Below are 13,370 nucleotides of genomic sequence, written 5' to 3' on the forward strand. Positions count from 1 at the left end.
ATCCACAGAACACTCTCCAATGCAACAGGTGGATGAGACAGCCTGGAAGGCTTTCTCGAATCCCGAATTACTTTATATTTGTCTGGGAGTCATTTATTAAGCTTGCCACTTGCTTACTCTGCAACAACATGGCCTAGTTTATAACGTGCTTTTGGGTTCGCCAGAGGTTTTTCTTGTGTGTGCAGTCAGTCGCATGAAACCCCAGCAAAGAACAATTTGCAGGTTCCTTCTGAAGCCTTACGTATATATATAGCCAATAATGGAGGCTATGATACATGAGGATGTGTTTCAATTGGATAATGAGTGGGTGGCTGAGAGGCTGCAAAGGGAGAGAAGGGCACTGTAATTACATACGTTTTTTTTTTTCCCCAGTGGGCCCCAAGATCATAGTGATCTCAACTGCTCTATGCAACCAACTGCTTGTTAACCACTTTTAAACCGTCTAACATTTTAATTGTCCAACAGAACCGGCAGCAGAACATTGATGTGATCCTTTCATTTCTTTCTCCTCGCTACCTTGCGTGCAGTGTAACGTTTTCCACTGTCTCACCTTACCGCCAACATGGAACATATACGTAGCTTATGATTGATGACAATCCTCTGTCTTGCCTGTAAAACATGATGCTCATTGTGGTGAAAGATACTCACCACATACTCGTAGGGTTGTGATGTGGATTATTGAATACATTCTCTAGGGTCTTTCAACAGAAATGTGAAATGTTTATAACGCAAGATGACACTGGATAATATAACTGCCTTGACCCCTGGCTTACACAAGGTCTCGGCCAAAGGAAATGACACAGAGCTCTTGCCTACAAACATTAGGTGTGGCCTCTCAGTGCAGGATTACTGTAACTCGCTGCACTGTGTTTACAGGATTATATCAGCTTTGTGCATGAGACAAGAGGTCACTAAGCGAGAGGCAGAGAAACACGTGTGCACACTAAAACACAGGTAATCGTCATATTAAGTTGAGAAATAATGGGCTGATGATGAAGGATTTTGTTTTGGATGACAGTGAGGGATGACAATACTGTTTTTTCAGCTAAGACCGCGGTTTCTGTCCATCTGCTTTATTAAAGCCTCTGTGTTGGTTGAAAGCTTATAATAGGACAAACTTTAAGGATCTGTCTGTAAAATCTGCTGCTTAAATTTTGAAATTTGTCATTTTTGTAATATTCAAGAATATTGTATGCATGTCGTTTGTTAAATACCACTATATGGAAAATGTATGAATTACCCGTGTATGTTGCGTTCTTCCAGTATTATTAAATCACTATAGGTAAAGGGAATGTTTTGTTATGTTAAGAAAGAAACATTAAAACTCATTATATCAAAACTCTTTTATTTTTATAGTTTGCCACAAGTCAGTGAAATATTGATTTCCTCAGTCCACTGGTCATCTAGGCAGAGAAGATTCTTCATTCATCATTTCACATGTGCAAAAGTCTTGAATTTTTAAGAAAAAAATATATACAGTGATTATTAAATACCACTTTATTTCAATTCAGACAGAATTCATTATTGCAGTGAGACATTTCACAGTGTCAGCACATACTGTATTGACTGAAATACTGAAAATGTGTTTACAGTACAATAAGTCAGTATGTTTGTACAAGGCAGATATGGATTTCTTACTTCTGCAGTGATGATAGGTTTCAAAGTTCAGCTGATGCTGGAAGTATCACATCCCCTCATATACTATATATATATATATATATACACAGATATATAAAGGTCAATGCAGAGGTTGATTTCAATGCAAAGAGACAAACGTAAGTGTTTACTTGTAGTCAGATTTCTGCTGTAATGTACATATTAGCCAATTATCTATTGGTTTTGGGAGATGTGTATGTAAAACTCAGTGCTAATAGAGTTGGTGGTGAAAGAAGTACTTTACTTAAGTAAAAGCAGTAAAACTATAATGGTAAAATTTCTCCTTTGCAAGAAAAAGTCTTGCATTCAATGTTTTACTTAAGTGAAAGTACAGAAATACTGACACAAAAATGTATCAAAAGTAAAGCATACAGGTAGGCAGTAGGACTGCCTTTTTCATATTATAATGTGTCATTTTACTGGATTTTTAGTAATGTATTAACATATACACAGAGTTTTAATGTTGTATGTGGTTGAGGTGGAGCTAATTATAACAACTCTGTATGCAGTTGGGTCGTTTAACAATGTAACAATCTGTAACAATTAACCACATTTTACAAAAACATGTGTTTTCAATATAAAATCTTCATATGAAAAGTAACTAGTAACTACAGCTGTCAGATAATTAAAAAATGTTTCCTCTTAAATGTAGTTAAGTAAAAGCAGAAGTGGCATAAAATGTTAATCTTATACTTAAGTATATACATACTTAAGTGCTGGACTTGGGTAAATGTGAGAAAGTATGTTCTTATGTTATACAGTATGGCTTATTGCTATTAAGATGTGACTATGTAAAACATCTTTGATCTCATGAGCTCTTCCTTTTGGTTATATTCCCTTGATTTAAAAAAAGAGTTGAATTGAATGGTGTCTCTAGAACTGACTGCTCAGTAGGATAACGGTGTGTCTATTTAAGGGTATAAATACGTATAGGCTACGCATATGAATTCTGTCATACTGCTTTATGAGCATAAAGGGTCTATAGCTTCATTAGGATGAAATGTAAGTTGAAAAAAAAAGATTTTAATTTCATTCTTAGACCACTCTTCTTCCTTCCCAATCATATTCTTCACCGCTTTCTTTCACAGGCAATACTCAGGGGAAAACAAGCCTTGTGGAGCCTGTGTCCTAACAGCAATCGGACACATGCAGTCCACCGTGTGGTCCTGTGCTGCTGCTCTGACCAGAGATCTTTGTGTGGCACATGTGGATAGGGAGGGCAGGGTGTGCATGGATCATCTCCTGTGGCAGAACCAGGCTCACACCCCAGTGACATTGGCCCAGACAGGGAAGGAGTCCAGGTTAAACATGGCCTTGCCCCAGCTGTTAATGGCCAGTGTAATACATAGGATGCCGATGATGTTCATGACTATTCCTGTTCTGGCCTGGTGGAGAAGAAGAGTATTTCAAGATTTTGAGAAATATTCTTATTCATTTTCATGAGTTAGATGAAAAGATTGATACCCCTGAAGTCATTATCAATACCTGATGAGGATCTCTCTTAGATCGAAACGTTGCTCAGTTAAATTACTTTCAGTTTAGTTTTTGCTCCAGTGGCTGTAAAAGTTTTTTGGATGCACTCCACATTGTTTTTATAAGTCTCATATCTATCCAGTAAATATAATGGTACAGCCAGCAGGCAATTAGCTTAGCTTAGCATAAAGACTAGAAACATGGAGAAAAAAATAAGTTATGTGAAGTTATTGCTCATTGCCAGGAAATAGCACTGTATATGTCGGATATTTGACAGTGGAACTGGGGCCATAAAGGAACAACATCTTCAACATGTAATTCACTGAATAAACGTAACAAACCACTGCCGCACTCACCATGTCAGCGACCTTGAGGTACCCATAAGAAAAGACGATGGCATTTGGAGGCGTAGCAACAGGCAGCATGAAGGCGAATGAGGCACTCAGAGTACAAGGCACCATGACGTACAATGGATTGATCCCAATGGACTGAGACTGCAATAATAACACAGAGAGCTTCAACAGTCTGAGACAGGGATGACAGCCAACCTTGATCACAAAATCCTCCACTCCTACAACTGGCTATTTTTCTGCCACCGTAATCACTGACTCATGACTCAGAGTGAAATGTGTGCAATTCAATGCGGAGTGAAAACTCTCATTAGGTGGGTGTAATTAAGATGTAATTCGTGCAAGCTTGGGGCTGAGTCATGATATCTAAAACAGAAAAGCACTACATATGTAGCGATAATGGCAGACTACTGAGATGCAGAAAACATCACTCTGTGGAATTTGCTTCTGAATTACATATCCCGCAGCACAGTAGTTTACACGTGCACAGTAATTTCTGGTTCTAAAAATAAAAAAAGGGTGAAAAGACTTCAACTTTATAGTTAGTCTTCCTTAAACTGTCATCTGGTCCCCACAATGACAGTGTTCTGTATCATCAGATGTTTTTTCTTTAAATCAAATGATAAAGATTCATTTGACAGGATGACACAAGTGACATGCCACAAGCCATGATCACCACAAAGTGTCATCTCCATACTTTCAGCTGCAAGTAACTGATCAGATGCTCTTTTATTTCCGAGTTTTCTTTCTATTGCTATTTTCACATGAGTTTTGGAACCCTTGTGCATCCACTTGGCTTTGCCCTCAATGAATATCTATGTGAATACCCCTGCTTGGCACTGTCTTTCACAACCCAGCTTTGGTGTTCTCTTGAGTGCTCGACTAGCATACACAGTAATGCCATTCTTCAGCAGCAGCAGGGTGGGCAGCATCACAAGGCACTGGGTTGAATTGGTGTGTTTGGCAAGTTATTAATGGGAGGAGGGGCCCGGAGCAGGGGACCAAACATATTCAGCCTGAATGACCAACTAGATGGGTGACCAAACAAGGGAAAATAGGCCGGTTCCCACTGGGAGTGGTTTCAGAGCTGGTCTCCAATTGGGGAAATTGGTTACAAAAGAAGTTACACTAGGAAGCTCTTTACCTCACTGAACCACGGCTAATAAACGTGATTGTCTGTCTCCTGCAGACTGAGATACTGCAGAGGCAGTATCTCAGACTTATCTCAAGCTTTTCTTCCATCGATTACATTTCACTCTCTATCTCTGAGAACTTACCATTGAGGCCAAGACAGGTAGGAAGAGGGTGGCAGTGGCTACATTACTAGTGCATTCAGTGAAGGTAGCAATCAGTAGGCACAAAACGATAGCAATAGCCCAGGGAGGGATATTTTGAAGGGGAGTCATTTGATCACCCATCCACTTTGAGAGTCCTGATTCCTAAAGGGACATACATAACATATACATAAAGTATGTTAAACTCTTTTCTGAACATACACAATCTTTATCTATAGAGCTGAGATAACATTTGGTCATATACTTTGAGTACACTCACTTCAGGTTTGTGCATAAGATACAGTGTCCTCTCAAATAGTGGTCACAAAAATACAACATTAATATAAAACAAAAGCAACACATTCAGAGGCACGTTTGAACTAGCAATGGTAGGAAATCTTCATGTTGCAATTTGCATATGGAAGATGCACAATTTTATAAGTTGGCAATTTTGAATCCAGTGAGGGAATGGATGACGACTAAAAATAAAAACTACAATATGGTAATTACAAAATGGTAATACATCAAATGACCATTTCGGAAAAATGTTGGTAAAAAATAGTATAACAAAGAGGGTTTGATTTCATTAAAATTTGAGAGGTGCTATATCCAAGTTTTTGCCATTATTTCATAGCATTAACAGCTGTTTACTCACCAATCCAAAAGAAATGCAAACTCCATACCTTTACTCGCCATGAGCCAATGTTAACTCTTGTTTTGCCACTATTCCTATCACCACTGAGGTTAGCATGCTAACCAGCTAGCCCCAGCCCGTCCTGTCTCATAATGCTACTTTGCGATAGTGAGTCACTGTAGTGTCCAGTCTCACAGTTCATTCACAGTTCAGCATGAGAGAATGAAGAAGTAGCGCTGCTCAGGGGGTCATATTCTAAGTTCTTGTTTTGTAAACGAAACGATGGCTGAAGCCCTTGGCAAGCGACCATCACCACCTCCACCACACAAAACCACATTCAGTGGGAAAGAAAATTTGCATATGGGAACTTTAAGGATTTCAATTTTAAACACAGCCAGCCATGACACCATCAAGCCACTCCCCCCTCCAGAATCATCATTATTCTTATCATAATTTGTGTGAGCTCATGGCGAATTTTCCCAATAACATATGTCTGTCATTGCCACTTACTTCACTGCCCTTGGCCAGAGCAAAACCTCCTCCAAGAAGAAGCACGATGCCCCATGGTAACTTCTTCTGGGCAACTTTCCAGGTGAGCAGAGGTGGAGTTGGGCCAACAGTTTGATGGGATACTACAGATCCAATAAATTCAATGTCAGTGTGGAATCGGTGCGCAGTCCCCATCTCTAAAAACTTGGATAGAAATATGACACATAAGCTATATACTTCGAGAAAGATGGCTCACCTGTGTCGAAACTTTGAGTCCTCCATGAACAGAAATGTGGGGGTTTGGAAGGCAGAACAAAGAGAAGGACAGCAATGAAGATTGCCACGGTGGCATCTGTCACATACCTGAGAGGTGGAGGGATGAGAGAGTGAACAAACCCAATTATATGAAGGTTTTATCCTCTGGATCAGTATGTGAGTGACAGTTAAGTGTAGACTCAGAAATGGAAAAATCTTGTATACAAACTCTGCTTTGGAGTTGAAGACATGAGTCGCCCAGCCATCAACAAATCCTGGATCCCTTGTGAACCACATCACCACCAGCAGAATGAAGAGACCAAGGACATTGATCTCTCCAAAGGACATGGACCCCAGCATACGATGCTGCTCACGTATCACATTATAGGCAGCAATCTCCTTCTCTGTCTTCACAGCTCCACAGCCCCACGTCTTCTTAAAGCTTGAGAGATCACACAGGGGAAAAAAAATGTTGTATCATCTCTACACTCAGTCACACTCTTTAGGCGGTACAATTTTCTTGATGTTGATTCAAGCCTCTGTCAGTATAATTAGGCTTTAACCATCACCAAACTCACTTGAATCCCATGAAGACAAACTGCAGCCAAAGCCAGGCTAGCGTGAGCATGAGGATCATGTTAGGGAAGGCAAAGCCAAACCAGGAGGCAAAGTTAATCACATCTCCATTCTCAGGAAAGAGTCTACGGAAAACAACAAAAGGGAATAAAATATTTTAGTTAATAAGATTGTAAATATTGGAGTACTATTTAGAAATGGCAAGAAAACACTCACTGGTTCATCTGGCCCTTGAGCACCAGATTGGGACCAGTTCCTGTAAGTGTGGCGGTGCCTCCGATGCTGGCAGCGTAGCAAACACATAGGGTCATCCCTTTACACATTCTCCGCCTTTCCGCTGCCTCCTTATGCCTGGCAGCCTCCACTGTGGCATCTAAGAAAGTCACCACCACTGGGCCTTTAAACAAAGAACAAGGAGCAGCAAAGTTTTATGAGTGGAAAAAGTCAATGATGCTGTGCATGTTATAAAAAGTTTTTTCTTGGCCAAACAGACAGAACTTTGGAGCTGGGTGTGCGTCACCTTGGGCTTCACTGTGTTTCTCTGTCTGTGGAGGCTGTTTGCTGTCACTCTCTGATGTCTGGACCTGCTCCTCTGAGCTGAGGATCTGAGGCATTTCTGCCTCACTGTTGTTGAGCTGTTCCAGCACTGCTTGGACAATAGGCACCATCATGGCTGTGGTAGCCGTGTTACTGATCCACATGGACAAGAAGGCTGTCACACCCATGAAACCCAACATCAAACTGCCAGAATTAAAAAAGAAAACATGTTGGTGGCCTTGGAGTGAAAGAGGGGGCAGTAAGTGTTTCACAACAACCAACAACAAACAAAGACAAAGACGGACATTTATGATGGCATTGAAAATCTTAAACAGTTTCCTTATCTATATCAGGTGTTTCTGATTTCTGAGCTGATTTGCTTTGAAAATGTCGGTCTTAAATATGGCAAGCCAAACAAGAGAATTTGCCGTGAAGGCATGTAACTGAGCCACTCACAGTGCTGGGCGCACACCGACAAAGAGCAGCACCCTCAAGGCGATGCGCTTGTGCAGATTCCAGTGCTCCACAGCAACCGCAACCATCAGCCCCCCCACAAACAGCAAGTTTGTGTCCTTCAGGTACTGCATACACACCTGAAACAGCAGGGCGACATATGTGAACAGACATTCATCGTTGCTGACCGTGTTCTGTTTAATTTTATTCACATTATTTTACTATTTTACTCACATCCTTGGATTCCAAGATGCCAAACAAGGGGAAAAGGAGGGCTGGGAGGAGGGCTGTTATGGCCAGTGGTAGCACCTCTGTGCACCAGTACACTGCCATCAGGATTATCACATAGGCACATTCTGCCTCCTGCATAAAAAGCATTAAAAAAAAAACATATCAACAAATGCACACACAATCAAAAACATTTTTATTCAAATGATTGAGTTAAGATCCCATTTTGAAAAGATGCCATATGAGGTTTAAAAACAGCTTCTGAGATCAATAAGTATTACATAATTTTTAGTGGGATGTTATGATCGTTCAAAGGGTAAAGATAAGTGCACTTTTTGTTATTATTGTTTCAGGTCACCTGCTTGTACATTTGCCTAGACAATACTATGGAACAGCCCTTATGTAATTTTATGACATAACCAAATCATTTGTCATGTTTTATTGCCTTGCAGGCTGTGTAATTAAGACTTTTCAAAACGTTTTACCAGTTGATAGAGAATGCCTTGATTGCTCGTAAACTGACTCTTATCAAAAATTCTTCCATTTTTGCAAAGAAGCAAAGAATCCTAAAGTTTGTCCGCCAGTCTTCATCCCTCCAAAGAGCACCTCTGTTCACAGTGGACTCAGGCATGCCTCTCCTCTCTGTCCTTGTCTGTGCCTATCATAACATGCTTACAGCCTGTGTGCATGTCTGTATGTCACATGTAGTGGTAGCAACGTGGACAGAGCCCTTTGACTCCTCTGTGTTCCCACGCTGGACATGACCCTTCATGTTAACAACAAGGAATTAAAACAACAGGACTTCAGAGTGCAGTAGCCTCAGGCAACACAGGACAGTTCTCATGCATTTTGCTCCGAGTGCGCTGTTGCGCACTTGTGAGCCGCATCAACAGGTGCACAAGCGAACCCAGCGCAGACTCATTCATTTAAAAGCCATTTATAGACAAAAAAATAAAGTATACTGCGCTGAATTTGTGCATGAGTTCAGTTCCTCAGTGTGTTAAAACTGAAAAAATGCAATCAAAGTGTTACATTTTTCTCCATTTAAAGTAACATTAAAAAATAATAATAAAAGAATTTTTTGTGTTGAGTATATGTTACCAAATAATTAGCCTCTAGATCCAACACTTGAATTATTTTATGCCAAAATCATTGGTATTGCCGAATTTCTTTTTTTTTCTGACGAACTTTCATTTAAATCAATATTGTTTCAACCAAATCAGCTACATACCGATGTCCCGATCACTAAAGGCAGTGGAAGAAGAAGAAATGGAGTTGTGAAGAGGATAAGCCCATTCTTAACAGAGCGAAGATATTTGAAGAATGCCATCCTGCAGGAAAACGGAGAAAAGGAGGCTTTTGCACCATGGATCGCGCTTTTGAGGCGCAGCGGAGAGGAGGAGGGGGAGTCCCACAGCAGATAAAGGAGAGGCGAATCACAATAAGGAGAGAGAGAGACAGAGAGCGGGAGAGAGAGAGAAAGAGAGAGAGAGAGAGCGATAGAGAGAGAGAGAGAGATGTGCTGGGGCACTTACACCAAAACAAAAGAAGTGACGGATTGATTATTCAGAGAATCAACAAATAAATAAATAAATAAAAACACTGGCTACACTGCTACTGAGCAAACTTCATTAAATGTTAGGGAGCCTGAGGATCCTGCAGTCGCACGGTCAAATTGACAGGTGCTTATCAGTCCAAGCCATTACTTCATTAACTTCTTTATTAGGCTGCAGTCAGGGGAATTCTGTCACCAGTAACCTCGGTGGGTTTACTCGTTTTGGTATCCTCCTTTTAATGATACATGAGTTTTGGGTCTGTGATACAACAATGTGTAAAGTAACTTTTCATCTGCAAAGAACAAGATATACAGATCACTTTGTCTTGTGACGCTTAGTGAAAACTTGCTCTGACACTGGTTTTTTTCCACAAGGAGTAGAGTTCCACATTAAGGTCATTCCAATGACACACTACAGAGATGCAGTCATTCGCTTTATTTCTTAAAAAAATGATGAATAATGGTCTATTAATGCCTTAGCCTGCATGGTTTTTAAAAATAGTGTAGTGATATGTCCAGATCTTCATAGTGTGATGTCACTCACGAAAGAAACCTTTAACCTGCCATCACTATTATATTATCGTCATTGTTTTTTAAATGAATTCTTTTAAATTTCCCATGAATTTGATCTCCCTTGATGGTCTAAATGCTGTGGCTACACATTGCAGCATGCAAATAATATATTTCCTTCAAATCTGAATATGTTTGACAAAAAAGTTCTGCTGTACATATATAACAACTCTCCATCATGTAACTTTAATGACACTATAACAGCTGAGTTTCTGGGGTTTTATTGAAATGCAGTGCATATTGGGAAATAATCTAACAATGTCTCCGTCTGTGGAAGCATGTTGTTGCCTGAGTGAGAGCAACAACCTTAAAAATATGTTGCAAGCAAGAAGCTGCTGTTCCAACAATTGTGTATAACTTCTGCAATCAAACCGCTGGTATTATGCACCCTAATTAAATAAATTACATGTCACAGTTATTTCAGTGGATTTTCACCTCTTTCCTCTGTGTGTTTCTGCTGACCTGAATACTTCAGCCCATTTACCCTTCACCAAAAAACACCTCTCTGCCTCACCAGCCTTTCAAATGTCTATAACTCCCAGAACACACAAACTATCATTGTGAGTTTGTCAGTTTCAATCAGATTTAAGAACAGGTCATTAAACTCCAAAAGGGATTTTCACATTGAACTGTAATAGGTTCACAATACAGTGATAACTGGGAAATTGCCCAACTATTTCGGGCATGGAGGCAAAACCCCCCCCCACTTCCTCAAAAATATGAGCATTTCAGCAACTTCAACTGACTTTATTTATGTGTATCAATCAGTGTGTGCATTGATTTATTTGCATGATAGTTAAAAGATTCTATAAGAAACCGACAGGCTATATGAATGCCCAGCCGAATGACTTGAACTGATAATTGTGTGTATTTGGGAGCAGTGTATTTGGTACCAATAAAGATATGTTCCCCTCATGCAAGAGTGAAGCGTGTCTTCCTCAAATGTCGTCCACTAAATTCTATATAAATAAATTTCTTTACCAGCAGGCTTGATAGTTCGACATAACAGTAATGTGGATTTTCCTTGACTGCATTGTGTAAGACACACGACTGTCCTGGTTTTAAATGTAACTCTGTGGTGTGTGTTTGGTTAAATTTTGTACCTAGTTTTCTTGATTTAACCTCTTATTTCATGGCACACGTTACATTTTGTTCTTTTGTTCAAATTACTGTCAGTGGGTGAGATGATTTTCGATACACAACGGAAATAAAGTATAGGAGGAAAACCAACATGAAATGTGGTTGTAGTTGTTTTCTTTGTGCTGTAATCTTGGAGGTGTTACTAGTATAAAAAAAACCAACTATTTCTGCCATCTTAGCTTTACTGCTTTTAAAAAAGATCTAAAACCTTTGTTTGTTTTTATTACAAGCCAAATAGAGAATCTGCCTATAAACACAACAATTTGTTAGCTAGCATTTTTTTTAGGGTCATCTGAGTGTGTTTGTATCAAAAATGGTGACTACTGGATTTAACTTGCTTAAGGAGAGGAGAAAAGGGTTGCTGTGTTGTGAGAGATAACATGTCCCAACTTTCCACCACAAAACATCACCTTGCAGGCACAGGTAAAGATGGCAGAGGGAACAACTTTTATCTCCTTGGATTAAGGCAATGTGCTTATGAGAATTATGTTTTTACCATTGACAAAATGTGTTCCTTTTTGTATGAATAACATCTGTAGCTTTTGCTTTAATTCTATGAATTTGCTTTTCTTGTTATGAAAGGAGGTCAAAGGTCACCTCAGGTTATTCCTCAGCCTACAGAGAAATATGCAACCCTTTTCTGTTGAATTTGTAAGATGATAACTGCAGCAGCCCAAATTGTATTTGTTGCAAGGCATCTGTCATGCATTGAAATATAATGCGCAGTATGCTTCATTGTGTCCACCCCCTTTTTATGTACTGTAAGTTCAAGATATTTGCAGGGAACGCTTTCAACCAAAACCAACAGTGTGCTTTGGGACATAAAACACATTCTGCCTGGCAGTTCTATAAAACTACTGAGAGAAGAACATGATATGCTGAGCCAAGGAATGTCATGTTCTTTGGCTGTAGCTTCTATGTAAAAGTGCTGACAGTAATTATGCTGCATTGGTGGTATGCTGAGATGAGAGAAGCTTTTAATTTGTCTCCCTGTAATTCTGAGTCTACAACCCAGTGTGGGATTTCAACATTCACTCATTTTTTACCAATCTTGAGATCAGCAAAATTTGTTACAATTTTAACAGTCAATTTGTTGAGCTGAGTTGTGACAAAAACTGCTTCCACTCTGCCACATCGCTTGATCAGTTGTGCTTTTTTAAAAATTTGTTTTGTCCACTACAATTGACTTCCTTCCAAAAAATGAATGGCAGCCAAAATATGCTTGCACAACATCCATACGTAAAATCATGCGTATTTAAATGACATTTAAAGTGTCCTTTGTGCACAGCATTCAGAATTGTATGTTCCCCTCATACTGCAATAAAAACAAAAGTAGATCATTGCACTTTGAGAGGCATGTCTTGATAATCTTCAGTGGTTTATCAAATTGCATCCATATAAAGTTTACAACTGCATTCTGCAGTGTAGAATCCAACATGAAGCATATCCTCACAAGTTATACTCATTCATAACCATCTCAGAGAATTAATTTAAATATAAATATTGAATTAAATACTGTAGCAACATAACATTTTATGTATAAATAAGAAATTATGTATTTTTAATATCCTCTGTATGACAATGTACTCTACTAGAAACAAATTAATTTTACTTTTCTTTGATTCCGTTTTGACATTTATGTTTAATAAAGGGGTCCAACTACAAATCACAAATAGCCATAGCTTGAGTTCATGAAAAAAATAATAATGCAGTGTAAGGGGGATGTCAAAGGGGAATCAGACATGCAAAATAAACGTAATGTGGTAGAAATCCTCATTACAGTGTTGCACTAGTCAAACTCTGATCCCATTTGGCTACCAGCCATCAGTTATGCACATGACAGCACCATGTTGTATCAAAATACAGCTGTGGTAGACAGATGACCTGATGCTGTTATCTTTTTGGAATATTATCCCAGATTGAGACAAAGTTGGAGCCACTAAAACAAATAAAATAAAAAATCAAATGACTGAAAATACACAGACTGTATACTGTCTGCTGATGGATTTGTCTGTGAAATTACAGACATAATGCCACCTTGTGGGGATAACTCTCCCTACATCCCAGCAGTAGACACTGAACTGGAGGAACTGTCAGTTTGGGCTGTAGTCTGTGATGTGGTGGTCCCTGAAATGAGATGAAGAACATAATTTCCTGGCCAGAAATCTACCAGCAAAATG

The 13,370-nt window shown here is 39.3% G+C and overlaps 1 protein-coding gene across 1 annotated transcript; it reads right to left on the minus strand.

Annotated features, from left to right (window-relative positions):
• Nucleotides 1-1,328: 1,328 nt before the first annotated feature.
• Nucleotides 1,329-9,312, minus strand: LOC111653876 (Na(+)/citrate cotransporter). Its single transcript, XM_023404602.2, has 12 exons — nucleotides 9,157-9,312; nucleotides 7,932-8,060; nucleotides 7,701-7,837; nucleotides 7,228-7,448; nucleotides 6,924-7,104; nucleotides 6,710-6,832; nucleotides 6,361-6,573; nucleotides 6,133-6,239; nucleotides 5,898-6,019; nucleotides 4,757-4,918; nucleotides 3,486-3,623; nucleotides 1,329-3,041 (listed from the first exon to the last, which is right to left on the minus strand). Exons 1-12 carry the CDS (start codon nucleotides 9,253-9,255, stop codon nucleotides 2,916-2,918), a joined length of 1,758 nt encoding a protein of 585 aa, XP_023260370.1. The 5' UTR covers nucleotides 9,256-9,312; the 3' UTR covers nucleotides 1,329-2,915.
• Nucleotides 9,313-13,370: the final 4,058 nt, after the last annotated feature.

Source organism: Seriola lalandi, unplaced genomic scaffold (assembly GCF_002814215.2).
Source record: "Seriola lalandi dorsalis isolate HSWRI2012SDOR001 ecotype SW California unplaced genomic scaffold, Sedor1 jcf7180002054249, whole genome shotgun sequence".
NCBI lineage: Eukaryota > Metazoa > Chordata > Actinopteri > Carangiformes > Carangidae > Seriola > Seriola lalandi.

Bases quoted from the DNA above. Each gene is read 5' to 3' on its own strand.
- LOC111653876 (XM_023404602.2), bottom strand. From the start codon at position 9,255: ATGGCATTCTTCAAATATCTTCGCTCTGTTAAGAATGGGCTTATCCTC. The intron at 3,624-4,756 runs GTAAGTTCTCAG...TTATTATTGCAG, and splicing joins TACCTGTCTTGGCCTCAATG to TCTCAGTCCATTGGGATCAA. The intron at 3,042-3,485 runs GTGAGTGCGGCA...CTTCTCCACCAG, and splicing joins ACCTCAAGGTCGCTGACATG to GCCAGAACAGGAATAGTCAT.